This window comes from Diabrotica undecimpunctata, chromosome 6, assembly GCF_040954645.1.
Source record: "Diabrotica undecimpunctata isolate CICGRU chromosome 6, icDiaUnde3, whole genome shotgun sequence".
Lineage (NCBI taxonomy): Eukaryota > Metazoa > Arthropoda > Insecta > Coleoptera > Chrysomelidae > Diabrotica > Diabrotica undecimpunctata.
The window spans coordinates 8,430,959-8,458,720 of NC_092808.1; the positions used below are offsets into that span (position 1 = coordinate 8,430,959).

Below are 27,762 nucleotides of genomic sequence, written 5' to 3' on the forward strand. Positions count from 1 at the left end.
CTATTGATGTTCTTTGCTTTATTTCGTCATTACTTCTCCTATCCATATTTGTTACTCTGCAGCATTTTCGCAGGCATTCCATCCCTGTTGCTACTATCTTACTGCTGTTTTTCTTGTTTATGATCCAATTTTCAACCCCATATGTCATAATACTTCGCACTAATGTTTTATAAATCTGTGTGTTTGTCTTCATATTTAGGTGTCTATCCCACCATACTGAGTTAAGTTGTCGGATTGCTGTTCTTATTTGTCCTAATCTTTGTGTAATTTCTTCCTCTGTTGTTACCTTTTTCGTGATTATAAACCCCAAGTATTTGAATTTATCCTTTTCTTTGATTGTTACGTTGTCATCAATCTGTAGATCTTCTATGTCTTCTTTGTATGTAATCATACTTGTACTAAAATTAGAAGCAACTTCCGGCACTTTGTTCATAAGAGTCCAACCTAACAAAATTTCAACTGCTACAAGACCACACTGTAACTGATATTTCCTCCCTGTATACAAGTTGCCTACAATATCAGCTCCAAACAAAATCTCAATTGGTGCTGTCTTTCCGACATCGCTGAGTGAAATATTCATGTCACTGAGTTCCTCAATCTAAGGGCCGTCATAAAGAGAAGAGACATCTGCACAAATTTTTGGTTGATCTAAGGCATCAAATGAACAAGCGTAGGTTCCTTCACACGCAGTTTACTCGTACAATTTATGTCGTTGTTCAGAAGTGCTTCTACCGCCAAATAATGCATGTACAATCTTTTCCCTTCCCTCAGCAGAAAAACCCGTTTCCGGTACTTTGTAAAATATATGTCATATTGCGGTCCAGTGTCAATAAGTGCCCTTACTTGTTTAGTACCAGGTGTACTTCTTATGTTTATTCGCAGAGTTTGTAAAAAACCTGTGTATTATTCAAATTAGCAAGCGTCTGATCCTCAGTTATATTTTCTTCCGAACGGGTAGTACTTGAGGTCGATGTATCAATTTTATTAACAGGCAATAATTCATAAATAGCATAAATTTCTCTAATCTCATCTGGAATCATTTTGGCTTCAATTTCACTGCTGATTTCCATTTCTTGGAATAGAAAAAAAAACTGAGCGAAAACACACGAAGCTTAAATGACAAGCGTTGTCGTAATAAAATACAAAGTTGTATCCAAATGTTATTGTCAAAGCCGTTATCTAGTTACGTAAAAACGTCCCGAAAGTGAAAAAATTAGTCCCGAAAGTACCTACTTTCGGTACGAGTTGTGTAAAATGGTACTTTCGATTTAATAAATGATACCGAAAGTTTTATTTTCGGGACGGCTGCGGTTGCAGAATAATATTATTACGGAAGCTATCCCCACATATTGATACCAACAAAGAAAAGATCACGGTAATGACATTGCTGTTTTCATGGCAATTATTGCCATTAAAATGCAATCAAAAACCAGTAATAAAAATTTTTAATTAACTATTATGATCTGATAGTCACCGTATCGTGTCTATTAACTATTTATAAGACGTTTTTATCTCCCGCCATTACAAACCCATAATTTTATATTACATACATATTTTGCAAGTTATATTTGCTGGTTATATAATATTAATTCACTTTTAACTCTTTCAAACAGATTTAAAGTTGTACACAAACCGTAGAACATTTCGATATCTTAAATATATACAAATTAAAATTTTCCACGCTAACAATAATCAGCACACAGATCCGGCTTCTTAGTCCAATTTTAAATCAAATATTAGCTCTGTAGCGTATGTTTTGTTTCAGTGTCAAACGAGTATATTTATCAATTTAAGTTATTTTGGTAATATTATACTACCATTTTTCTCATCAGTTCTTATGAGAAAATCGCGTATTACAGTCAACAATATGGACTCAATATAAACGTAACAAAGGAAGACAAAGCTTATGATAATTAGCAAGAAAAGGATAACAGAAGGTCAACTCTACGTCAACCAATCCCCTGTTGAAAGGTAGACGCACACTACAACTACCTCGGCACCATAATAAATGAAGAATGGACCAACAACCAGGAGATTAGAGCACGCATCGGAAAAGCTAGATCCACCTTCAATCGAATGGGGGCCTTCTTCAAGAGTCACAACCTCTCTCTTGATACAAAAGTAAGAATGCTGCGATGCTACGTCTTCTCTGTTCTTTTTTATGGTGTTGAATCGTGGACATTGAACGAAGATATGTGCAGAAAACTGGAAGCATTTAAGATGTGGTTATATCGAAGAATGCTTAAGATCCCGTGGACTGACCGAGTCACAAATGAGAAGATCCTCAGAAGAATGAATAAGAACCGAGAGGTACTAACCACCATCAAATCTCCAAAGTTACAGTTGTTCGGACATATGCGATGAATCCAGATATGTTCTCCTTCAAGCCATCCTGCAAGGAAAAATATTTGGAAAACGAGGTCCAGGAAGAAGAAGAACAATTTGGTTTAAGAACCTCAGAATCTGGTTCAATACAACATCTGTGCAGCTTTTCCGCGCTGCTGCAGATAAGATAAATATTGCCATGATGATCGTCAACATTCGTAACGGATAGGCACATCAAGAAGAAGAATACTATCATTATTAATGGATTCTTCGGTAATATTCGGTAACAATCTTGCATTTTCTGAGATTTGAAGCACTGATACACCGGTATTGATGGTATATATTATGGACTATTTCTATCCACTAAGGGGTCTAGTTTTTCCCAAGATATTAAGTGTTATGTCTTTATATATGTTCTTGTAAAATTTTACTTCATTTCCTCTTATTCTGTGTTAAAAGTCTAACAAACAAATAATAGTAAAATGAGTCTTCCAAAATCAGGGGTTGCAAGAAAATATATTTGTTGCTGGTACTTACTCGTCTCTTTACACTAGAAGCCGGACGTAAACGACTTGTGTACTTGGCGAATAATCGTCACTTGCGTACACTTGCCATGTCGTGTGAGTTAGTTACTCGTACAATTATTTGTCACTTATTGCCACTCTTGGTTTTCTATATGATGTCGGTAAAAATTACCCGAGTCAAAAGGATCACGATTATTCGTACACTTGCGAAGTGCATACTTGTATATACTTGCAGAGGCGATCAAACGATGTGTATTAATAATTGGCAGTTATTGCGACTATTCCAGTTTTCCATGTTGTATGTAATTATTGTCAACTACTATGATTACCTGAACTTTTCAAATAGAGGAAATGTTTTCCTCTATTTGGAATGGATATGTCAAATTCTTTCTCTGTACAGGCTTTTTTCAAACGCATGTCTTTTGACCAGTTATTACTCTGCATTGTGTTACTCATGATACTATGAATAACAAGATAGGATCTTCCCGTAGCACAAAATCGGTCGTGTTCGCGCATGCCGTCATTGGAGAGCAGAATTTGAATTCTTGTTAAAGTTAAATGGGATTTTTATGCATTCTGTGATGAAATTATTCGATTAGCAAAATAATAATATTAAAAAAAGGTTTAATAATTACAATAATCGTACACAAAAGGATATCTCCAAACTATTTATTAAAGATTATTTATTGACACATACAAAAAACTGACATTACGAACGTGCAGCTCTCCAATTACGTCACGACTTATGCGCAATATCTTATCTTCTTAATCATAGTATCATGGTGTTACTCTTAGAAACTGTGTAATTAAAGCTACAAAGTGGGGTATTAAAAAAGAGAGATGTAAAAAATTGACATATGACTTGACAGATAAAAAAGAAGAAAACTTGACAGACGGGAAAGAAGAAATGACAGATAACTTGAAAGACGAAAAAGATGAAGACTTGACGTTGGCAGATGACAGACAAACAGAAGATATGACGTTTACAGATGCCATACGAAAAAGAAGAAAAATTGAGCCTAATCTCACATTGCACTGTTCTGTTGGTCTCCCATTTGATATTTATTCAATCCGTCATTGTCGTATATTTACGCACCGCAAAAAAAAAACAAAAATATTGTGTATTAGAAAGCATTAAATTGATTCAACTTTTTTCTTACATAATATTTTAGAGTATTTTCCTTTGGTTTTTTGTTAATTTGAGCTTTGACATAGTATTTAATTCTAAGGCGGTACAAACTTCGCCGGTTCAGCTAGTTGTAGACAAAGATTTATGTTACAGGATGCTTGTAAAGTTTTCCAAATATGTATGGAAAATGTTAAAGTACAGCTGCTTCCTAAAAAACTAATACGACTCTTAGTAAGATTTGATCATTTTGAGCAGTTTATTTGATTGGTCTGACGTGGTCTGACATTATATTATATTTATTATGACAGACAAATAATAAAATAAACAAACAAACGACTTAACTCAACAATATATTAAAGCAAGAATTGAAACCAAATTAAAAGATAACTGAGCACTATTAGAGGCAGCAAAACATTTTAATATAAGCAGAACCATAGTTTTTCTATTAATAAAAAATGGAGGGAACAAGAAACTCTCGAAAGAAAACGAGGGTCTGGAAGACCAAAACTATACTAAATTTAGGTATATAAAAATAAAATTAGTATTTTGTAATATCTATATCAGCATTGATAACAGCTTGTAGTCTTTGGTCCATCTGCGTGAAAGGAACTATGAAATTGTCTTCTTCAGAGAGTTCTTCCCAAACCTGTTATATAGATACCGTGCCACAGCTCTTCAGCATTTTGAGGTATAAAATTATGCCGATACAATCGTTTTATAATAGCCCCCCACACATTCTCGATTGGGTTTATATCTGGACTGTAGCTGGGCCATAGTTAAGTTTCGATGTTGTTATTCTGGAGCCAGTGGTTTATTAGATTTGCAGTGTGAATAGGACACTTATCTTGTTGAAGGATAAAATTATTTTCTGGATACAACTGTTCTACACGGGGAAACATGATGTTGTCTAGAATATTCAGATAAGTCTGCCCAACAAACCTGCCATCAATACGCCATACCATTCCCATTCCTCTAGATGAAATCCACCCCCATACATTGGCGCTAAAATGACCAGCTGCTTGATATCTATCAACATGTAGATGATTAAATCCATTATCTGGCCTATACATTCCAATTTTACCCTTTTTAGAAGATTGAAAAATGTTCTTTTCTGTAAATTATACCCTGTCCCAAAAATCTTAATTTTGTAGCTGATGGTTTAAAGCAAATATAAGCCTTGATTGCTTCTGTTGTGGTGTAAGAGCCTGTTGTTATGCTGCAGTTCAGGACCTAAGACTCAATGCTTTATTTCTGCGCCAAGTTGTTGTCTTTCTTCCCAGAAACTGTGACATAATTCTTGCAGTTTTCGCATCTTTAAAACGATTCTCATCTAATCTCTCCAAAAATGTACGATCTTTATGAGCGCTAGATATTTTTGGTCTTCCAGAACCTTGCTTTCTTTCGAGAATTTCTTGTTGTCTCCATCTTTTATTAATATTAAAATCTGCTGTTCTGCTTACGTTAAAATGGTCCGTTACAGCAGATATCATCCTCTAATCATCTTCTAATTTCGTTACAATTCTTGCTTTTAGTTCTTTGTTAGCATGTGGAGCCATCTTTTGAAGTTGAACAGAATAAGTTATCTGACAAATTTTAAGATTTGGCAGTGACAGTGACCGTATGTAAATAATAAGTATTTATCCTTCAAAATACACTGCTCAATTTTCTACAAAATACGCTTTAAGAGTCGTATCAGTTTTTTTTATTTACCACCTGTACTTAATTATGTATTATTTAGATGTTTTTCTGCGGTTTCTATGGTAATTTTTTATATCTGAGTGACATTTACTATAGTAACTGTCAAAATTAATTAATTAAATGTTTATTTTTTGCTTAAAACCAATTATAAACACCAGACACTTTATTATTGTGTTGTAAGAAATTCTGTAAAAAAGATTTTGCAATTTCCAAGACAACTTTAACTTTGAGACCGTCCCTGGACTCCAATTATTAGTTTGTTATACTCAGCGGTGATAACTAGTATTAATACTTATTTATCTAACTTAAATAATAATTTGCTTTAAATTTCCAAAACATTAAATTATGTCAGTGTGACACTGAAACGAACAAAGTACGTGTAGGAAAACATGAACAAATTAGCCAAGCATTTCGGAAATTTGGTGTTATCGAGGCGTTTGGCAACGGCAGCTGATACTTTCGCGGGATTAGTTAAAAACAAACAAGTTCCTATATGGAGTACCTTGTCACCACCACCAGAAAATACTCATGGGGGAAGGAGAATTGTGACAATGCTACCAGGTGAGTGTTTTTATCAAAACTTAAATCTCACTTATTGGTTTTCCATGTTGATGTTGTGTCTGTGGATTCGTTTTAAATTGTTTTTCTATTTTTCGATATGTACATACCATTAATTTTCACCTTGAGGATAGATTACGGTTAACATTTTCGTCATTGCGGCTCTTTCAACCGAGGAAAACGTACAAACGTAAAACACTCAAAAAAATTTTACAAAGCAGCAACCAGTAAGCCTATTATGTTAAGGATTGATATATATGTATATATATATATATATATATATATATATATATATATAAGCGAGGTTCCTACAGCCTTCTCGGATTTCAACCGCCATCGTTTTCTGTACATCCATTCGTCTTCTTTGATGGCTCTATCTCTAATTATGTGTAGGCATTCTCCTTCTTCTTCTTTGTTGTGGTATGTAATTTAAAGCTTTCTTGGACCATCTATCTTCATTCATTCACTTCACGTGACCATACCACACTAATTGTCTCGTTTCAATTCTGTCTACACTGGAATATACAGTATTTGTCCTCCTAATATCTTCATTCCCGATAGGATCTTTTTTGGATACACAACACGCTCTCCTTAGAAAATGCATTTCTAATACTTCTTTTCTTTTTCTATCTTTTTTCATGATCTGCCAAACTTCTGCCCTATAAGTTATAATAGGGTTTACCAAGGTTCGATAGATTGTCAATTTCGTTTCTTGTCTAATATATTTAAACCGTAGAGAGAGTTTAGAATGTTTACCGCTTTTTTCCCTGCTGTGTTCTGTTTTCGATGTCTCTTTTGGTAGTGCCTTCTTTAGATATTATAGATCCGAGATATTTATATTTATGGCACGTTTTTGTGTTTCTAATTTCTAATTCTGGATCTTCTTCTGAAACCGTTGTATGTATCCAAACTGATTGGCGCAATTTGTTTCTCGCATTTTCGGTAAATTCATTTGTGGATGACTTTTAAAAACAGCTTTAGCAGATGGCTCATTAGCACCTGTTCCGGTGCCTTTCCATCCTTTAATTGTCTGACGGCCGCCCTTAGTTCTTCTGGTAGTATTTCGGAACCTGAATTTTTTTCAATGATGGGTTCTTGTATTATTCTAAGGTTCTCCACCTTTAATATTAGTTTACTATACTACTATTGAACATAATATTAATATCTAACTAATTCTTTTACTCAAGTCCGTTAATTTAAATTGTTTTAAGCGACTTGTAGTAGATAAAACACAGGTTCAAGAGTACTGCCTTGGGGTACGCCTGATTTAACTGGGTCAAGTCAGTGCATTTCTCTTGGTATCTAACTAGAAAGTATCTGTTAGTTAGATAAAATTTCAGCACACCGTAGAGTATATGCGATAAATGCTTTTTAATTTTAGAGACTAGACCAGTGTGCCAGACCTTATCAAAAGCCTGATTTATATCCTGAAAGGCTGCCGAACACCATCGTTCATTTTCTAAATCGTTGTTCTTGTAGATCGATTTGTTGTACAATTCTATGTACCTGTTGGATAGGACTATGTTTGCGACAGAAACCAAACTGGTAATCAGGCATGCTTTTTTTGTTTTCTAGGATTGGTTGAAATCTTTTTAACAAAAATGTCTCAAATATTTTGGATATAATTGGTAATAGACTGAGTGGCCTATATGTTGTAATTTCTTTAGGTTTCTTTCCTGGTTTTAGCACCATTATGACTTCCGTTACTTTCCATTATTGCCGAAAATAAGTAAATCTTAGAATAGCATTGAATATCTGCAGAATATAAATCCTAACCTTACTGGGTAGCTTTGGAAAGACTGGGTAAGACTCCCGTTATAAGATCATAGCCAGGAAATTTTTTTAGAATCCATTTCTTACATGATGGTAAATTTCCATTCACTGTGTAAATTTATCGATTGTCAACTCCATTTGAATCCGCTTGATGAAAAATTATGTGGTCGGAATAATTCTACTAAATGTCCACCAAATGCTTTGGCCTTTTTTGCATTATTTTTTGTCCATTGTCCAGTGATGTTTATTATTGGTGGTATTGACTTTATAAGATTCTTTATGTATCTTGTGGTTTTTTAGAATGAGTATTCATTGTTAATCGATTTAGACAATTGTTCGAGGCGATTTTGTATGTTTTGATTGGTAATCGTTTATATCAATTTTTAATTATCTTGCAGCTTTATGGAATTTGTTCTTATTACTCTGTATTCTGTTTTGTTGCCATATTTTTTTAAGTTTCCGTTTTTCTGCGATTTTTTATTTTACTATTACCGGTTAATGTTCTTTGTGAGTTGATGAGCTACTTTATGGCGTAGTCAGCCACGCACATTTTTGTTCATTCTTTGTGATTTTCCTTAGAGCATTCTTTACCTCAGTTGGTGTTTTTAATGATACCTGTAGCCTGTAGGTTTGTTACCATGGTAATTATTTCCTGGAATTCTTCCCATTTGGTGTTATGGTTACACAGTCTTGTAGCTAGAACCTTTTTTTATATATTCATATACATAGTTAAGATAACTGGAGCGGTATATTCCAATTTTTTATTTCTTTGACAGGGACTTGCATTTTAGAAGACTTCTTAGATTTCATATGTCTGATTACCTTTCGCCATTCTGGCATTTTTTTCTTTTTATGTGAACTCACTTTTTTCAAAGTATAAACTTTATTTCCTTTTCATCTTTATCTATAAGTTTTCTTCCGGATCTGCTTGTCTTTTTTCCTTAACATATGAGATCGGTTTCGACAAATTAAATCGATATTAAGGAACAAAAGACAATTTTTCCGCAATTTCTTAAAACCTGAATAATTAAGCAATGTATACACTTCCTGTTTTTTCTTTCGGTTCAAAATGAAAAAAAGAAACACTAAAGCTCTGCTCACAAACACGTTAGAAGATGGCATCAGCAATACTGAAGTTATAAGTACAGGGAAGACTCGAATGGAGAGTTCAGAAAGGAAATGTAACAGAAGAGTACGAGAGTGATGATGTATTTTTTTGCTGTTGGTGTATTTATTATACACACATCTTGTGCACTACTTGTTATCATCATTATTCTAGCTTTATAACTCTGCGTGAGTCCTATCCTCCTCAAGAATTTCTTTCCAGTCGTCCCTATCCATCGCCTTCCTCCGCCAAGCACGTATTCCCATGTTTCTCATGTCTTCATCGACGTTGTCAAGGAACCCTGTTCTGGACTACTTGTTATAGTTCAGTCTATTTTCAGTTAATTCTCGTGAAGTTTGTGGTTTACACAAAGTATATCCAATCAAACTATAATCAAATATTGAATTTGGTCTTGTACTATGGTCCTAAAGTTTTGGGAAAAATTTCACTTGGTCTGATTGAGAAGCAAAATGCATTTAACAAAGAATGCCATGGAATTGAAATGTCATCAGTTATTGACATTTAATAAACAAAGCAGAATATTTTGGTTTGTGCTCTGCAAAATGTCTTATAAAATTGATATTCGTAAGTGTTTATAATATGGTTGGGCGAATGTCGAAACGAGATATTGTTAATATTTATCGATATCAAAACATAAGCAAATCGACAATTTATCGCACAATCAGAGAATGTGAAGAAGGGATACCATGTGTTAACTTGCGTAAAAGTGGCCGACCGCGGATTTTGAACCATATAAGAGAGACAAGACTGATTGAAGCAGCTAAGAACAAAATTGGGGTCTCACAGCGAAAACTGGCCAGAAGATTTCATATTGGAAAGACTACAGTATACAGGACCCTATCGAGTAACAATATTATCTACCGGAAAAGAAGGAAAGCTCCAAAATACACAGAGGATCAATTAGAGAGAATTCCGAGATGTTGCCGCGCGTTAAGGCGAGTGCATTTCGTCAACAAGTTGATCGTGATGGACGATGAAAAATATTTTACTTTGTCCAACTGTGAGATGAAGGTTAACGATGGGTTTTACACGAACGATTACGAAAATGTACCTGATGACATAAACTTCAAAAGTAAGAAAAAATTTGAGGACAAAATTTTGGTATGGTGTGCAATTTCTGAGGCTGGCTTTATCTCACAGCCCTACATTGGTGTTGTTCGAGGCGAAGCCTTAAACGCAAATATTTATATTCAAAGATGTCTCTCTAAATTGCTTCAGTTTGTGAACACACATCATGCAAATGATCAAATAGTCTTTTGGCCAGATCTTGCTTCATGTCATTACGCGAGGATCACAAGGGACTGGTACGAAACTAACAACATTACCTTTGTACCTAAAGCAGACAATCCCCCCAACCTACCTCAGGCTCGTTCAATTGAAGAGTTCTGGGCAATATTAAGTCGAAAAGTCTATAATAACGGATGGGAAGCACAAAATCAGGAACAGTTAAGACGCCGCATATATACAAAAATTAGAGAAATTGACGCCGAGGTCGTCCAAAGGATGATGCAACGTGTCAGGGGAATTATTAGGCAAATCGAAAATAATGGTCCCTTGTCTGTCATTTGAATTTTGATTTATAATAAGGATAGTTAAGTTAAACTGTTGAATAATTTAATAAAAATATAAGATTATTGTGGTCAGAGTTATATGCTTTTGAAATTTTTCCCAAAACTTTAGGACCATACGTTAGCAACACAAATATTGATTAATCTTTTAATTAATTCTAATAACCACTTTAAATATTTCATTTGTCATCCTCTGGCGCTACACAATGTAAACACATGTATATCAGACGTCAATATTTAAAAGATAAAATACAATCACATTAACATAAGATAAAAAACACGCATACATTTGATGGAATACCAGATAATAGACCAGATAGAAAACTTAGATGAAGCGTAAGATAAACATACGAAAAATTGTGCAAGAAACGTGACTTTCTTTTATCTTTCTACTAGTGAGACCAGTTAAATATTATTTATTTATATAGCATAAATGTCTGTCTCGTGATATGTGATTATTTAATGTAAGGGAGAGCGGGACAAGTTGAGACAAATTTCGTATTTTAATTTTTACAATTTTATTTTCTATTAAAAACATTACGATATGATATTTTCATATGTTACAATTTTTTTTAAGTAAACTTTTGATTGAGTTGATACTCTTTCCAAAATTGACATTTTGGTATAATGGTACAAAGTGTATCAATGTTTCCCACATAGGGGCAAGTTGATATTAGCCGGGGGCAGGTTGAGAGGAGTACTGTGGTCTTTTGGATACTGTTACACACACGATGTTGGAGCGTCGGGCGGATGAAAGAGAGAAGTTTGAAAAAGAGTGTAACGGCAGAATGTTTGATTCTGTGAGAGAAATGGTGGAGAAAATGATGGAGGATGAGTGGTGGTGGCAACGGATCCACAAATTAATCACAAAGCTGTTCTCTTCAGAAGAATGAGAGGAGAGAGAACTCGCAACAGAATTTTGAAACGAGCGAGTAGCATCTCTTTGGGGTTCGGACTGTTGCAGGCCGAAATAGGAGCGAATGAGAGACAGACGACGCGAGACGCTAAGGCAGTGGAGCCTTAACCAGCCCTTCCATTCTGATATCTGGAGTGCAGAGGAGAGGTTTTTAGTTGGACGCCGACACTCTCGAAGTGAAGAAAAGAGTATCAAAGGTCTAACTCCCTTGGCTATCTCATCCTGTCACAACTTAGTTAGGGTATTAGGAACCCAACACTACCTGGGTGAGTCATAGCTGTCTGTATGCAGATTTTCCTTCTTCTGTTGATTTGATCGTTGAGAGAAGTATATAAATGTTAAGAAAATGGTTATCAAGGTAGAAATTAATCACTCAATAGAATATTAAAGTAATGTATTTAACAAAAAGAAGTAAAAAAGTGAAAAATAAAATATATTATTGATGTTATTTGCACAATAAAACTTGGTCTAAATCGCTAATTTTAAAGTCAGAGGTACAATGAATACAAGGGTAAATTTCACTGCCTTTGCTACAATCAATGTGGGCCCATTTTTACATGACATACACTGTATCCAGTCTTGACCAGGTTTGAATTTCGAATAAGGATCCCAACATATGGGACACAAGCTATCATCCTCTTCCTAAGACTCAGATTCAACTTTAACTATTTTCTTTAGATTTAATTTATTTTCATCTTCTTCTTTATGCCAGTCTTGATCATTCTATTTAACCTTTGTTTTACTTTTTCTATTGCAGCATTTTTTGGCTTCTTTTTCTTCAGCTTCTTTCTCTAGCCTTTCCTTTACTGGAGTGCTTTTAAGAACCGCAGATTTCGAAGGTTTCTTCCCTTTTTTTAGTATTTTTCCTCTCTATAGCTTTCGGATAGGAACGAATTTGTTGAGAACTCACTGTGAACACGTGTATAGAAATTGGTGCTCCTGTAACTATATATTTTCAACGTTGCTAGTCCCAGCTTGGGTAGTTTCGACACCGCTGTTTGGAAAAGTCATCTCTTTATCTGTAACTGAGCTTGATAAGAAGTCAGCATCAGTAAACCCGTCTTTGTTATAGAGCACGATTCCTGTGGTTTAAAATCCAGAAATAATATCCGTAGAATTTATAGCTTTAGGCAGTGCCAATTTGATGATGACAGGAATATCGTAAATTGTGACTGTTTTACCTGAATTTTTTGTCATTCAATTATCAACTGAAGCAAAATAAAAATTTTTAAAAGGTCCATAGACTGATTTGTCAAGAGGTTGTAGGCGATGAGAAGTATAGGGGGGAAGGACAACATGACGATATAATCTTTACAAAAATGAAGCAGTTCAATAAGCAATTCATGATTGTCCAAAACTAAGAAACAAACAGATCTTTTGAAGATCTCACATGGTCTTGAAAATATTTAATAAACTTCAAAAATGATGCAAATGTAATCCATCCCGATGGGTAGGAAGTTTTGATGCAGCCTGGTGATCCGTTGTTGATAAAATGGCCTTTGAAAAACAATCGTGGAAAAACGAACATCGGAGGAAACTAATTTCCTATGGTGCTGATATCCAAGACCATAGTAACCGTTATCTATCCGCTGACGTGGATTTCCTTACTTGTCATACTCCTTTTTCTGCTAAAAATCTGGTTGCACGGCTAAGGCTCATAGCTTCACGCTCCCTGATTGATAGTCGATCGTGTCTTTTTATAAATAACCAGTCCTTTGCATATGGTAAACACATCTATCAGGTACAGGAATGACATCGTCATAGGTACACAATCATTTAATGATATAACAAAAGATTATGGACAATGATAAAAAATAGTACTGGAATAAACTTTGTCCATAACTAAATACACAAAACAACTAAAACACAACAGATCAAGATCGATTTTAACCACCAAAAGTACGTGTTCGTGTTTTTGTTAGGTATTATATCTAGACTTAGTGTAATTTTGGGCATATCTGTGCTATTTTTATGTTAATCTAGACATACAGATATTTAAAATATATATATCAAAATATCTTTCAGGTATAGGATCAGGTCCTCAAATGATGGAATATGTGAAAGAAATTCTTGAAGCGGCGTACGTTCCTATAGACTTTGAAGTAGTCGATGAATCTGACGAAATTGCTTTACTATCCATCAGAAGAAACGGAGTTGCAATAAAAGTAAGAAAAAAATTTATATTGATCTTCGTATTCTTCTCTATAGCGCTACAACCCGAGGTGGGTCCGCGCTGATATTATATAAAATCTTGACCCCACATCCTTGGTCTTCCCAGCAGCCGCTTTTCCTTCGGGGTCCCATGAGTTTTTAGTTTTCCACAAACGGTTATTTGTATAAAATCAGCGCCAACAAAATAATGTAATTGACTTTAAAAACTGGTTAATATTGTTCGTACGTTAGATGATAGAGGAAAACCGATACGTAGTTGTGATGAGGAAAAGAATAGCAACGAAAAATAATTATTTCTCGAAATTGTAAACCCATACTTAAAAATATGTAAAAAAATTATCAAAAAAATTAAAAGTTAAACAAAATGTAAAGTTCCTTGAAGTCTGGATGATAATCCTGATACGGCGTCTGTGTTAGGAATATAAAAGAAGTTATTATTTTACACAAAATTATTTAGTTTTTATAGTATGATGGACAAGATGATTCAATCTTTAAACGATAGGTTTAGCCAATAAAAAAAAGAACATTATTTACGTTGTAGGTAAATTTAACGACGTTAGGATTAGGTAAATTTTCATTAAATCAAAATGATTTCAAATGTGCCTCAAATCTATTTACTTTAAATTTCCTTCCTTTAACAACTCTTGAATGGTTAAATTGGCTATCAGTTCACGACAGAGGCACAACGTTTAAAAACCTTGATAATTAAGAAACAAGAACTAAGAACTTACGAAGAACTACGAAGTTAAAGTTACTGCATGTCTTGTGATACCTCTTCCACTGAATAATATGGTCTTTCAGATAGATAGGATTTTGTCAATTTTGTCAAAGAAAAAAAATTTAAGTTGCAAAGGACTAATAGAAAAAGACTCGATTCACATTTTAGTTGAACTTTTCAATAGCATTTATACATCAGGAAAAATACCACAAGAATGGCTTTTATCCACCTTTGTTATTATACCAAAAAAGATAAATGCCAAAAAATGTAGTGATTACCGTACAATCAGTCATGAGCCATGTACTGAAAATATTCCTGAAAATTATACACTCTAGAGTACACAAAAAACTGGAAATGGACATCAATAATACCCAGTTTGGATTCCGAAATGGACTTGGAACAAGAGAGGCGTTGTTTGCACTGAACGTTATGTCTCAAAGATGTCTTGACATAAATCAAGATGTATTCATGTGTTTTATAGATTACAACAAGGCCTTTGATAAAGTGCGGCATGATTACCTAATCAGACTCCTGACAGAAAAGAATTTAGATAAACGAGACATCCGACTAATAGCAAATATGTACTACAATCAGAAAGCAGTAGTGAGAGTAGAGAATAATACCACTGAAGAAATTGAAATAAAGCGAGGTGTGAGACAAGGGTGTATACTGTCACCAACCCTGTTTAATCTCTATTCCGAAGACGTAATGAATAGAACACTCTCTGAGCAATCCGTAGGTTTAAAATAAATGGTGTTAGATTAAACAATCTGAGATTTGCCGACGACACCGTTCTGATCGCAGAAACACCTAAAGAGTTACAGACATTGGTGAATAAGATAGCAGACTGCAGCGAAGAATATGGACTATCTTTGAACATAAAGAAAGCTAAATTTATGGTAATATCGAAATCAACACAAAATGTCCAAAATTTATATTTACACAATGAAATTATCGATCGAGTTAGCAAATACAAATATTTAGGCACTTTTATAAATGAAGACAACGATAGCTCAAAAGCCAGATCCATATTCACTCAAATGAAGAGAGTGTTCTGCGGAAGAGATTTGAGCCTTGAAATGAAACTTCGCCTGATGAGATGTTACGTACTTTCTGTGCTGTTCTACGGAATGGAGTCATGGACGTTGAAAAAGATTGATACCAAAAAATTAGAGGCATTTGAACTGTGGATGTATCGCAGAATCCTGAGAATATCATGGACCGAGAGAGTCACAAATGTCGAGGTCTTGAGAAGAATGAATAAAGAAAAGGAAGTCATATTTACGATAAAAAACGAAAACTGCAATACTTGAGACACATTACAAGAGGCGAAAGATACGAACTACTTCGAATAATTATACAAGGGAAAATAGCAGGAAAAAGGTCCATAGGAAGAAGACGAAACTCCTGGCTAAAGAATCTACGGGAATGGTATAGCTGTAGCAGCAACAAATTGTTTCGGTCAGCAGTTTCGAAAATACGTATAGCCCTGATGATCGCCAACCTTCGGAACGAAGATGGCACTTGAAGAAGAAGAAGAAACGTACTGTAATTTCTTAGTTATTTGTTAAGCAACTCTTCCACTGAATAATATGGTCTTTCAGATAGATAGGCTTTTGTTAATTTACGGAACTTAAGGAAAGAAGTTGCAGTTGAAAAAAAATTTAAGTTGCAAAGGGAGATGATTGTATATTTTTTTGCCGAATATAATATAGATTTTTTTATTAACTCACTGGACGGGATCGGTAAATACACATCAAAGGTTGAATTTCTGGTGAAGTAATCATGATTAGGTATTGCTGGAAAAACATGTAGGTGTTTACGAATTAAGCAAACAGTTTCTAGAATACATAAAGAGGAAAGAGTTAAAATCCCATCATTTTTGACCTTCTGCATTCGACTTAAGCCAAAATGGTACCGTTTTGCTCTTTTTTGAAATTTAAAAATAACATCAGATTGGGCAACTGTACTAGAACCCCAAATAGGAAGGTTATATCGAAGTAGAGACTAGAACAAAGAAAAATATGTTATTTTGGAAAATGCTAAATTGATTTCCTTCGAAAGAAATCTTATTGCATAGCAGGCTGAGGCTAGTTTCTTACTTAACAAATCGATATGAAGGGACCATTTAAGATTACTGTCTATAAAAATACCAAGAAATTTTACAGAATCAACGATACTGGTTGGGCTGTTATTAAGAAGCAAGGATTGAAAAGCTCCTTTATAGGATAATGTCACTGTCTTATCCACGATGAAAGAGAGTAAATTATAGTCGGACCAGATTTTTATTTTAAGAAGATCAGAAGTTATAGTTACATAAAGAGTTCCAATATTAGAGTTCCTCCAGGTAATACTGATATCATAAACAAAAAGAAAAATTTTCCCATCAATTTTTAAGTTAGTGGTGCCATTTATAAAGATAAAGAAAAGTAGAGGACCCAATACTGAACCTTGTGGCACTCCACGTATAATGCTTTTGTGACTAGAGTTAGTATCATTTGCTCTAACTAGTTGTTTCCTATTCCTTAAGTAAGATTGGAACCAATTCAAAGAAATACCTAGAATTCCGTACAAAAGTTTTTTATTAAAATGTCGTGATTTACACAATCAAAAGCTTTGGCATAGTCACAAAAAACAGTGGCAATGTAAAGATTATTGTTTAGCGCTTGATGGACCTCATAGAGTACAGAAAACATAGTATCACTGGTACATTTATTAGATAAAAAGCCGAACTGACTTTGTGATAAAATATTGTTTTCAACGAGAAAGGACACAAGTCGGGCTTTTATAAGTCTCTCAATAATTTTGAAAAGGACCGGTAGTAAGGCAATAGGTCTATAGTTGCAGACATTCGATTTTTCACCATCCTTATGAAGAAGAATAATAATAGCTGTCTTTAGGTACACTGGAAATATACCTTTTTCAAAGGAATCGTTAACTAGTGAGACCAGGACTTCCAACACATTTTTTGGGAGATTTAAGAAAATTTAAAAAAATGATGCTGTTCACGGAGCAAGAACTTCATGTTAATTTAAATCTTGATTTAGTTGTAGATAAATTCAAAAAAAGTGAAACCTTTCAACACAAACAATGTCATTATAGTTTTATTATTCAAGATTATTATTTTGTTTTATTGTTATGTTTGAAGATACTTTAATAGTAATGAATAAAATAACAGTTTATTTTTATGAACTTATTTTGGACGGATTTTAATTTTTACCTCTATAGTCCTAAAAGATATTCAAAAAGGTGACTAATACATTTAATATGACAGCCGAATTGTACGAGGTCTAAATCAAATACGCCGTTTACTAATAAGAAAATCAACACAATATCAGTTCACAACATTTTTATTGATCTCCGTACATTTTACTCGATGATATGCGGTCTTTTACAGTGAGCCAGCTGTAACAACAAATGCATTCACGATACGTTTTAGCAAATAATATTTGGTCACCACAAATAATCCGAATTCGTAATTATTCACTCCTTATCAGTGGCGTTTCATGAAAGCGTGCTTAAAGTCTTGTATTAAAATTTGAATTTATTTGAGAATTTATTGAATAAAATAAAAACAGTTACGTTTTTTTTAATAAAATGTTTAGATAATTTATTGCCAAATAACAAATATAACAATTGTTAGTAAAAACGTTTGTATTTATACGTATTTATGTTATGATTTTTAATCGTAAAGGCTCTGTACTGAGGTATTAAGATTTTAGAATTTGTAAATTTTAAATAATATTGTTCTAAATAAAATTGTTTTGAATTGGAAAAACTATTTTGGTCAAACTAGTGTACTAGGTACAGTTTATATATGTGGTTTACAAGACTTAAAAACCGATTTTAATCGCTTGACAATGTTCTAAGGGCTCTGCTTATTAACGAGTGACATTAAAAAGTAAGTTAGCCAATTGTAGTGTCAATTACAGAATGCGTGTTAATTTTAAGTAATTGATTTGTTGCGTATCAATTAACTGAAATAAAATCTTAAAATAAATAGGTTTTAACTTTCAGGTATTTTATTTTGTTTCATGAATTTATGCAATAAAATCTTTAGTGTTTCTATAAACTATTCAATTTATGATAATAAATAAACTAATCACAACTGAACCAAATTTTTAATAATCTTAAGAGGTGGAGTTATAACCTCTCCAATTAACTTGTTTCCACACCACCCATGGGGTAAAGTTTTCGGTGCGTTTTATTTATACGTGGTGTCCCCAATAGGCCTAATCCACAATGCAATATTCATTCAGAGTCTGTTTCTGACTGAGATGAATTTAAATGAGATTGTTTTATTATAAGAGTAATCAATTTTTTCACAACACTGGTAAATGTGACTGTTTCAATTAATTTTAAAAGCACATATGTACCTCATCTATCTAGCTATGGAAAGCTCGAAACGGAAGTGGAGGATCAAGTGAATAAAGCAAACAGAGCCGCAGGTTGCCTGAATGAAACAATATGGAGAAATAAAAATATCGGAAAAGAAAGGAAACGTAGAATTTACAAAACAGTCATCAGACCAATAAATGCGCGGCAGAAACACGACCTGATACAAAAAGGACAAAAAAATGTTAGAAATAGCAGAGATGACAACCCTTTGAAAAAACGATGACAAGACAAGGTGGGCGGCATTAATAACTGCGTAAAAAACAGGTATAATGGAATGGCTACATAAGCCGAATGACAACAAATAGAGTAGTAAGCACGGCGAGAGACGGTTCTCCAATTTGAAGAGGATCAGTGTAAAGATCACGAGAACAATGGAATGACAACTTACTGGAGGCACATTGAAAAAACAGATAGTCATATTTACACAAAAAGAAGAAGAAAATATGTACCTCATAATTTTCCAAATTATTTTACTCCATTGATTCTGCAGAACTGTCTGTTGAACTGTCTGAATCATTTGATCCTAATTGTATTGTCACAGGCTCAATAACAGTATCCACCATGCCGTCCAATCTCCACATATCGTCTTCTACTTTAATAACATGGCTTATCGCATTGTTCCAATCAGTTGAATGTATATTGTCCAAACTGGCTTGCAAGAGGCGCTGGACATCAATAATTTTAAAAGTGACATTTTCTCGAGCTACACATCCTTTCATTTGTGCCCAAATTAATTCTATTGGGTTTAGTTCACAATGATAAGGTGGTAGTCTTAAGACGGTAATGCCATGAAGTCTAGCCATTGTATCCACAGCATACTGACGATATGTACTACGATGTTGTCTAATAATATTCATTAGCTCCATTTTAACCATATCCTCGCCGTATGGAATGGATTTTTCTTTTAACCAATTTTGTAAAACTACTTTTCTGTCACTCATATTAGGAATTCGTTCAACAAGTCGGCTATGATAGGATGCATTGTCTAATACTACCACTGAATTAGGTTCAATACGCTGAAGAACGTTTTCGAACCATCTTTCAAAGCATGTGGCGTCCATGTCCTCATGATAGTCGCCTGTTTTCTTTGATACAAAAATGAGAGCACTATTTTGCAGAAAACCTGTATCACTACCGATATGAGCTACAATAAGACGCTGACCTTTGCCTGATGGTGCTCGTAATCCTGTTGATAAGCCTTCTATAAATGCTTGACGAGGAGTTGTTACAGTCGTATCATGCCAAATTTTGGAAACTGTATGACCGGCATTAATCCAAGTTTCATCAAGATAATAAATTTTTCTTTTGGAAAGACGATAATCTCTAATAGAGCGCAAATATCTTCGTCGCCATGCTACTATTTCCTCTTTATCTATTAAAATTGATTTTCGAGATCGTTTCATGTAACGAAAATTTAACTTGTGTAGAACTTTTCTTAGCGTTTCGGCGCTCATTTGAGGAATCATATTGTTTTCCAGTAACTTGGTCCTAACTGTTTTGATCGTTGGGGGCTTATTTTCTAAAAAGAATGTATGTACAGTCCTCCTGATTAAATTCAGTTGTGTTTCATCTAGATCTAGAGGTTTTCGTCCACGCTGGCGAGTTTTTGGCGCACTTAAAGTTGCTGTAATTTTAACTTCACGCACAATCCGTTCCACAGTCGAGGCTGACATCCCTGTTAAAAAGGAACAGCGATCTACAGCATCCGTTGTAGAATGTGTTTTTTTAAGTCCATCATACACTTTCCACACGATTTGTTTCTCAGCTTTTGAGAGAGGTTTGTGTCGATGAGATTTTGTGGTACCTGCGCCAACAGCTGCATCCATTTTTATTCTATAAAGACGAAAATATACTTTCAATAATATTGCAAAGTTTTATTTATTATGTTTTAACTTCTGTGTTTAACAATGTAAATGAAATGTCAATTATAGTATTTTTATTATAGAGTGTTGCTTTATTACCCAGGAAACAAAAATTGAAAAGCCATAATGAACAATATTTCTTATCTTAACTTAAATCAAGTGATAAAAGTTTTTAACAGTGTCCGGGCCCCTTAGAACATTATTGGCTGAACCATGTTCCATACACTTTTCGAAATTTTCTTGATTTTAAAAATTAATTATTGATAATACAATAATTATTGACTTTTTCGATTAAAAATTTAAGTATTAATGGTTTTACTTCATTACAATATAATAATTAATTCTTGATTTTTTTATTACAAATCCAAGTCTTAATCGTTTTGTTTTAAATCTTACAATGCGTTTAATGTGTTTACTTGTCATTTCATGATTTCATTTAAGACAAATACGGCAAATCAATAGATTTAAATTTCACAGCTGTTTAATTTACTCACCTCGAAATAACGAAATATAGCTAGTTGTTAACAATAATAATATTCTAACAATAATAATAGTCTAAAATAACAATAATAATCTACGACTTTGCAGTGAAAACTTTCCGCTGTAATGTATCAAAATTCACTCACGTTCACTGTGCACTACAGTACGCTACTGACACTTCTCAAATTTAACCATTATCAGCAGCTACAAATGTATGTGTCATCGTCTTCAAATTCTTGTCGGAGTATAGTCTCTAATTTATTGCCTACAATAAAATTTTTAAATATTAGTCAAAAATTAACATAAAAAAAGATGAGTGACAACGTTAATTGTTATTATGAAAATAAAAAACTAATTATCAAGTCAATAACTAAATTTATGGGGGGCTTATCCTGTGTACTCACACGAAACAATCATAAACACGCCTATGCCCAAAAGTAATCCTTTCCTGAAACTGCATCTCGTTGTCCACTTCTGATTCATCAATAAATATACCTGCTATTTCCTTAATAAACAATATTTTTAATAAAATAATTTATTTAATACCGTTATTTTTTTAGGGACATATTCCATCTTTAGCGGATACTTCCTCCAACGTTAATCTACGGGCTCAACTAGATTTATTCGTATATCTAGTACATTGTACAAGTTATCCTAACGTGCGATGCAGGTAAACGTTTTGTAAAAGTAAAAGCTTTGGATATAATTTTGTATACTTAATTTCTATTACAGTCCATCTAATTTACAAACCGTTGCACGTCATTAGCTACGTCAGAGATCGAAGTTGACATAGTTGCCAAAGTATAAAAAATTCCTGAATCCATTTTAAATCAAATAAGTCACATAATTATTGCAAAAATGTACAACAACAGTATACGACAAAATAAATTAATATTTAATGTAAATAAATAGAAAAAAAAGAGTTAAAAAATAATCTTGTTAAAAACAATTTAAGCCGCTTGTTTAAAAAACAACATAGTTTAATTAATAGTAAATAATAAAAACAAAACTAAAGTGTTAACACCGCAACTGTTAAATAAGTGTTACCAATTTATGCCAAAATTTCACCTTCGTTCGATTACAGTTACAGTGTGTTCCGAACAAATGTTCTTCATAAAAACGCTTTATAATGCATTTATACAAATTAAATGAAACATATTGTTGTCTATTTCTTTAAGTTAACATTAATAGAAATCTTTAAATATTCTTTCTACGCGTATATAATAAAATATGTCTAGTGGCTGTAATGCCAGTGTACTCGGCAAAGTGATTCTAAAAAGAACACACCTACCGCTTAAATATTTCGTGTTGGTATCATGTGACGTCACGGGCTATGACGCCGATGACGTGCAACGGTTTGTAAATTAGATGGACTGTACCTATGCTTTGTATATAATCATCATCATCATAAGTGGCTCGACAATCCGTTGTTGATCTGCTCACAAAGAAGTCGCCACTCCTGTCGATTCCTGGCAACTTTCCTCCATCTTCTGACACTTAGAACCTGTAGGTGTAGGAGAACCTCCTCTACTTCTTGTGCCCTCTGGTTTTAAAAATGTTAATCCCTTCGTTTACAGAATACAGAAGTTTTGGGGAATCTGACATGTAAAATGTATTAAATTAGCACGCCTTCGATGGATAGGACATGTAATTAGGCGAGTGAAGATTCAACGATCAGAAAAATTTTCGACCGAAGAGGACCAGTGGGAAGACGAGCCAGAGAAAGACCAAAACTTAGGTATCAAGATAACATAGAGGATGATCTAAAATCCATCGGAGTTAAAGCATGGAGAATGCCAGAGACAGGGGCAAATGGAAGATTGTTCTGAAAAAGGCTTTGGCTCATAACGAGCTGTAATGCCACTGATGATGATGATGATGAATCTCTGCGTGTATTCGTGATCTGACATCCTAACTGTGTGTCCAGCCCATCGAAGTCTCTGCACTTTAACGAATTTCATAATATCTGGATCGGTGTATAACTGATATAGTTCAAAGTTGTATCTTCGACGCAATAGCCCATTTTCATTTACGGCCCAAAAAATTTTTCTAAGAATTTTTCTCTCAAAAATACCAAGAAGTTTTCATCATTTTGAGATAAGGTCCACGTGTTAGTCCCATATATATCAAAACCGGTCTTATTAAGGTCTTGTATATATTGAGCTTTACTGCACGTTATATATTTTTATTTTTTAAATGTTTCTGGAGACCGTGAATAGTTCTCTTTACTATTGCTATGCGTCTTTTTATTTCTTCGCTTGTAGTGTTTGTTGCGTTTACTAGCGATCCAAAATATGTGAATTCTTTGACTTGCTCAAAGGTATGGTTGTTAATTTAAATTCTCTGTCGGATATTTCGGGGTTTTTTAGAAACCAAGATATATTTGGTTTTTTCCTCGTTTACCACAAGACCCTATTCACAAGCATTGTAAAACACTGCACCATGTTTCTCATACTTCTGCCCACTATAACTATATCGTCAGCGAATGCAAGAATTTGCGTCGATCAATATTAAATAGGAGACACGCCAACGCGTCCTCCTGTCTTAGACCATTATTAATGTTAAAAAACGTAGAGTTTTCTACTTCGATTCTAACGCATGAGATTACCTTTTAGATTGTTAGTTGGGTCAACTTAAATTACTTAGGTGGGATCCCAAAGTCTATCATTGCATTATATAATGCAGTTCTTTTCACACTGTCATAGGTTGCTTTGAAGTCGACGAAGAGATGGTGTGTATCTATGTTATATTCTAGCGACTTTTCTAGAATGTGCTTGAATTTGGTGTGTAGTTGAATTTCCAGCAGTAAATCCGCATTGATATTGACCAACAATATCTTTTGTAAAATGTTTAAGTGTTTCAAACAATACATTGCCGAAGATTTTATACGCAGATGCTAACAGAGTAATGCCTCTATAGTTCTTACCATTTTTCTGCAACGAACGTAATATTCCCTTTAGCCTCTTCTGGTACCAAATAATTCTGCCATATAAGTACTATTAGTTTATGGATTGCTGCAAAAAGTTGATCACCACCTTTTTTATATATTTCCGAACAGATTTTATCGATTCCTGGGTCTTTATTGTTTTTGTTTTAGGATGGAATTTGACATGTCTTCTCTTGTTGAGTCTTCACTGTGTAGTTGATGTAGATTTTGTTGATTGTCTATGTTGTAACTTCCTTCAATATCGTATATATTTAGATGTTCGCTGAAATGTTCTGCCTATCTGTTAAGAACTGAGTTTTTATCATGTAGAATTTAACCGTTAGTGTCTTCACAAAGTTTTAATCGTGGTTTAAATTCTCGACGGTTAATATTTAAGGATTTGTAGTATATCCTCGTTTTATTATATCATATAATAATTCAAGTATTGGTTTTTGGTCAATATCAAAATTAAAAGCAAAGTTTAATTTCCATCTTGGTGTTTTTGTTATTTTTTAACCATGTAATTATTTTGATATAGGTTTCCAGCACTGGACATTTATCTTCTCAGGCAGAATACCGAAGGCGAGTACGCGATGCTGGAACACGAGTCAAAACCCGGTATCGTGGAAAGCTTAAAGATAATCACACGAGAAAATAGTGAAAGGTTTGGTAGGTGGGCTTTCGAATTCGCATCAAAAAATGGAAGAAAAAAAGTGACCATTGTTCACAAAGCCAACATCATGTGAGTGTTTCTTTTATTAATTCCGTAATAATTAAACACCAGATATATGTGTCATTTTGACATAAGTGATGTAATTCTATTAGTTAGGGAGCTCGCTACAGTATGATTAATTCAAAACTATTTTAGGAAATTATCCGATGGTTTATTTCTTAACACATTGCTGAAAATAGCGAAGGATTATCCAGATATAATAGTAAACGACCTAATTGTCGATAATTGCTGCATGCAAATAGTCTCTAATCCAGGTATGTTTGATGTCATTGTAACGCCGAATCTATATGGAAATATTCTGACGAGTATTATTTGCGGCTTGATCGGAGGACCTGGATTAATATCCGGTCAAAATTATGGAAATAATTCGGCAGTATTCGAAGTAGCTTCTAGACATTTGGCATTCGAAGGTAAATATTGCATTATGATTTTATTTCTATAAAATGGGGATGTTAGGGTGGGGACTGTTTCTCAGTCGGGAACACAGATTTGATTTGGGTACGTCAATGATCAGTTATGGGTCTTCTTATATTCTTAGCATACTCTAGTGATTTTCAATTTCATATTAAGTGCAGACGAGACTAAAATATTTTCTGGTCCCTTTGTAAATTTTTAGTCACTACAAGATAACTTGGATTCCATATCGGAATGGTGCTATACTTGCATGTGTCCTTATTAGCACAGCTAACAAAATGATTTCTTAAGAAAATACTTACAAAAATTAAACTTATATGCCGAGTTTTTTTTTATAAAACCTAATAAAATAAACTAAAGTTAGACAAAATATAGCAATTAGCTTTTTGGATACGTTACAATGGACGGTTGTAAAAAACGGTAAAATCCCATAAAGTCGTATTGTTATTATTGGTCAGAACATATTGTGCATATTTCTTAAAATGGAAAAGTAATTTAGATATCCTAAATAAAATAAATATAACATTGATAAAAGTGTCATTCAACAGCTCTGTTCATCTAGGTATATAAATTGTATATTTTATATTCGACCATTGGTTGAATATTACGGTACCCTGTGGTGTCCGCATTTAGTGCGAGATAGAACTTTTGTCTAAAATGACCAGCGGCGGTGCACTAGGATGTCTTTTAGTCACTTACGGATCTAAGCGACAGTGTCCTAAGACGTACGTATACAGATAGACCAAGTATGACCAATCTGCCCACTTTCAATCAACGTCGACTTCGAGGAGATTTAATTATTATATCTATAATATTCAAATATTATTAAGAAATATGAAAATTATGTTTGTTATGGACATTTAACACATTTGGACATAAATTGTGGACATAAATTTAACACATTTTTACAGAAACCAGACAATATTTTTTTTGCAATCGGGTTTTATTACAGTAGTCTTGCAGACGCAAGGTTAGTAGATATTTAAGTCTTAACATCTACTAACCTAACTAACTAACTACTAACTTAACATCTACTATACTAACCTTGTTGCAGACGAGATTATAGATGCTTCATCTGTCAATGTCATTAAAAAGAGGCTGGATGATCATTTTTCATAACTCAACATTTAGTTAAACATTAATTTCATTAAGACCTATTATTTTGTTATATTTTGTTGGCTTTTTCACATAATATTAACAAATATATATATTGATTTTAGATAAGAGGTACGTAAATCCAATTGCCATGATAAACGCAGCAGTCAATATGTTGTTCTATTTACAAAAGGAACAGCACGCACTTTTGATTTGTGAAGCGATTTATAAAACTATAGTAGACGAAAAGATCCACACGCCTGACATTGGAGGAGAAAACACAGGAGCAGAAATGGTCAAAAGGATCATCAAAAACATTAGGGAGGGTTTAAAGACTGCCAATATTAGAACGTTTTAATATCTGTATTATTTTTTTTTTTAGATTATAGAATGTGTAACTTAACATAATAAATAAAGATTTTATACACAACTACACAATATAGAGACATCGAAAAAAAAATGTAATTAGAGTGGCCTATGGAATAAAACGCGATTTGCGATTTAAGCCACTTGACTAGAATACTTAAACAAAAACAACACTTTTTTTTATTACTTATTTACTTTGAAATGTTTTGTTACAACTAAATTTTCAAATGTTTTTTCTTTTTTATTCAGATTTATTTAAATTTAGGTTTTCTGATCTATAGTGATTAGAGATCGAATATTTAAATTCTTATGTAAAATTTAAATCGATTAATTAAATTATTACGTGACACTTTTTAAATAAAACACACTAATTTTGTTCTAAAAAGAACAGGGAAATATATTCTGGCAAATACCAAAGTGGCTTCTGTATACAGAAGTCAACAATAGACCAGATATTTGTTCTGCGACAGATCCTCGAAAAAACAAGTGAATATAACATCGACACACATCATCTGTTCATAGACTTTGAAAGCGCATACCTATGACAATATAAACCGAGAATTCTTAATAAAAGCAATGAAAGAATTTAATATACCAACACAACTAATAGAACTGATAAAAGAATCTCTAAAAGTAGAAAGTAGAATCCGTTCATATATAAGGACACAAAAGAAAACGGAATATGGCGAAGAAGATACAACTCTGAACTATACAAAATATACCAGGATCCGGATATTATAACACTCATTAAAATAGGACGGCTGCGTTGGATAGGACATGTAGAAAGAATGGAAGAAGGCGAAATACCAAACAAAATATTCAAACAGATGCCAGTAGGAAAAAGAACAAGAGGAAGACCGAAACTGAGATACTTAGAACAAATAGAAAATGATATAACAACCTTAAAAATAAAAAACTGGAGAAAAAAAGCACGAAACAGATCAGAATGTTCCCAATTATTACAAATCCTATTATGAAAGT

At 33.6% G+C, this 27,762-nt stretch overlaps 1 protein-coding gene across 1 annotated transcript; it reads left to right on the forward strand.

Moving 5' to 3' along the window:
• The first annotated feature begins 5,839 nt into the window (after window positions 1-5,839).
• Window positions 5,840-26,843, forward strand: LOC140443095 (isocitrate dehydrogenase [NAD] subunit gamma, mitochondrial-like). The gene is made up of 6 exons (XM_072534162.1): window positions 5,840-6,237; window positions 13,643-13,782; window positions 21,808-21,917; window positions 24,712-24,915; window positions 25,042-25,316; window positions 26,541-26,843. Exons 1-6 carry the CDS (start codon window positions 6,066-6,068, stop codon window positions 26,771-26,773), a joined length of 1,134 nt encoding a protein of 377 aa, XP_072390263.1. The 5' UTR covers window positions 5,840-6,065; the 3' UTR covers window positions 26,774-26,843.
• The last annotated feature ends 919 nt before the right edge of the window (window positions 26,844-27,762 follow it).

What these genes read in the sequence shown, in the direction of transcription:
- LOC140443095 (XM_072534162.1), top strand. Translation starts at nt 6,066, where the DNA reads ATGAACAAATTAGCCAAGCATTTCGGAAATTTGGTGTTATCGAGGCGT. An exon ending in TATCCTAACGTGCGATGCAG is followed by an intron (nt 21,918 to 24,711) that starts GTAAACGTTTTG and finishes ATTTTGATATAG; the next exon opens with GTTTCCAGCACTGGACATTT. An exon ending in TAGACATTTGGCATTCGAAG is followed by an intron (nt 25,317 to 26,540) that starts GTAAATATTGCA and finishes TATTGATTTTAG; the next exon opens with ATAAGAGGTACGTAAATCCA.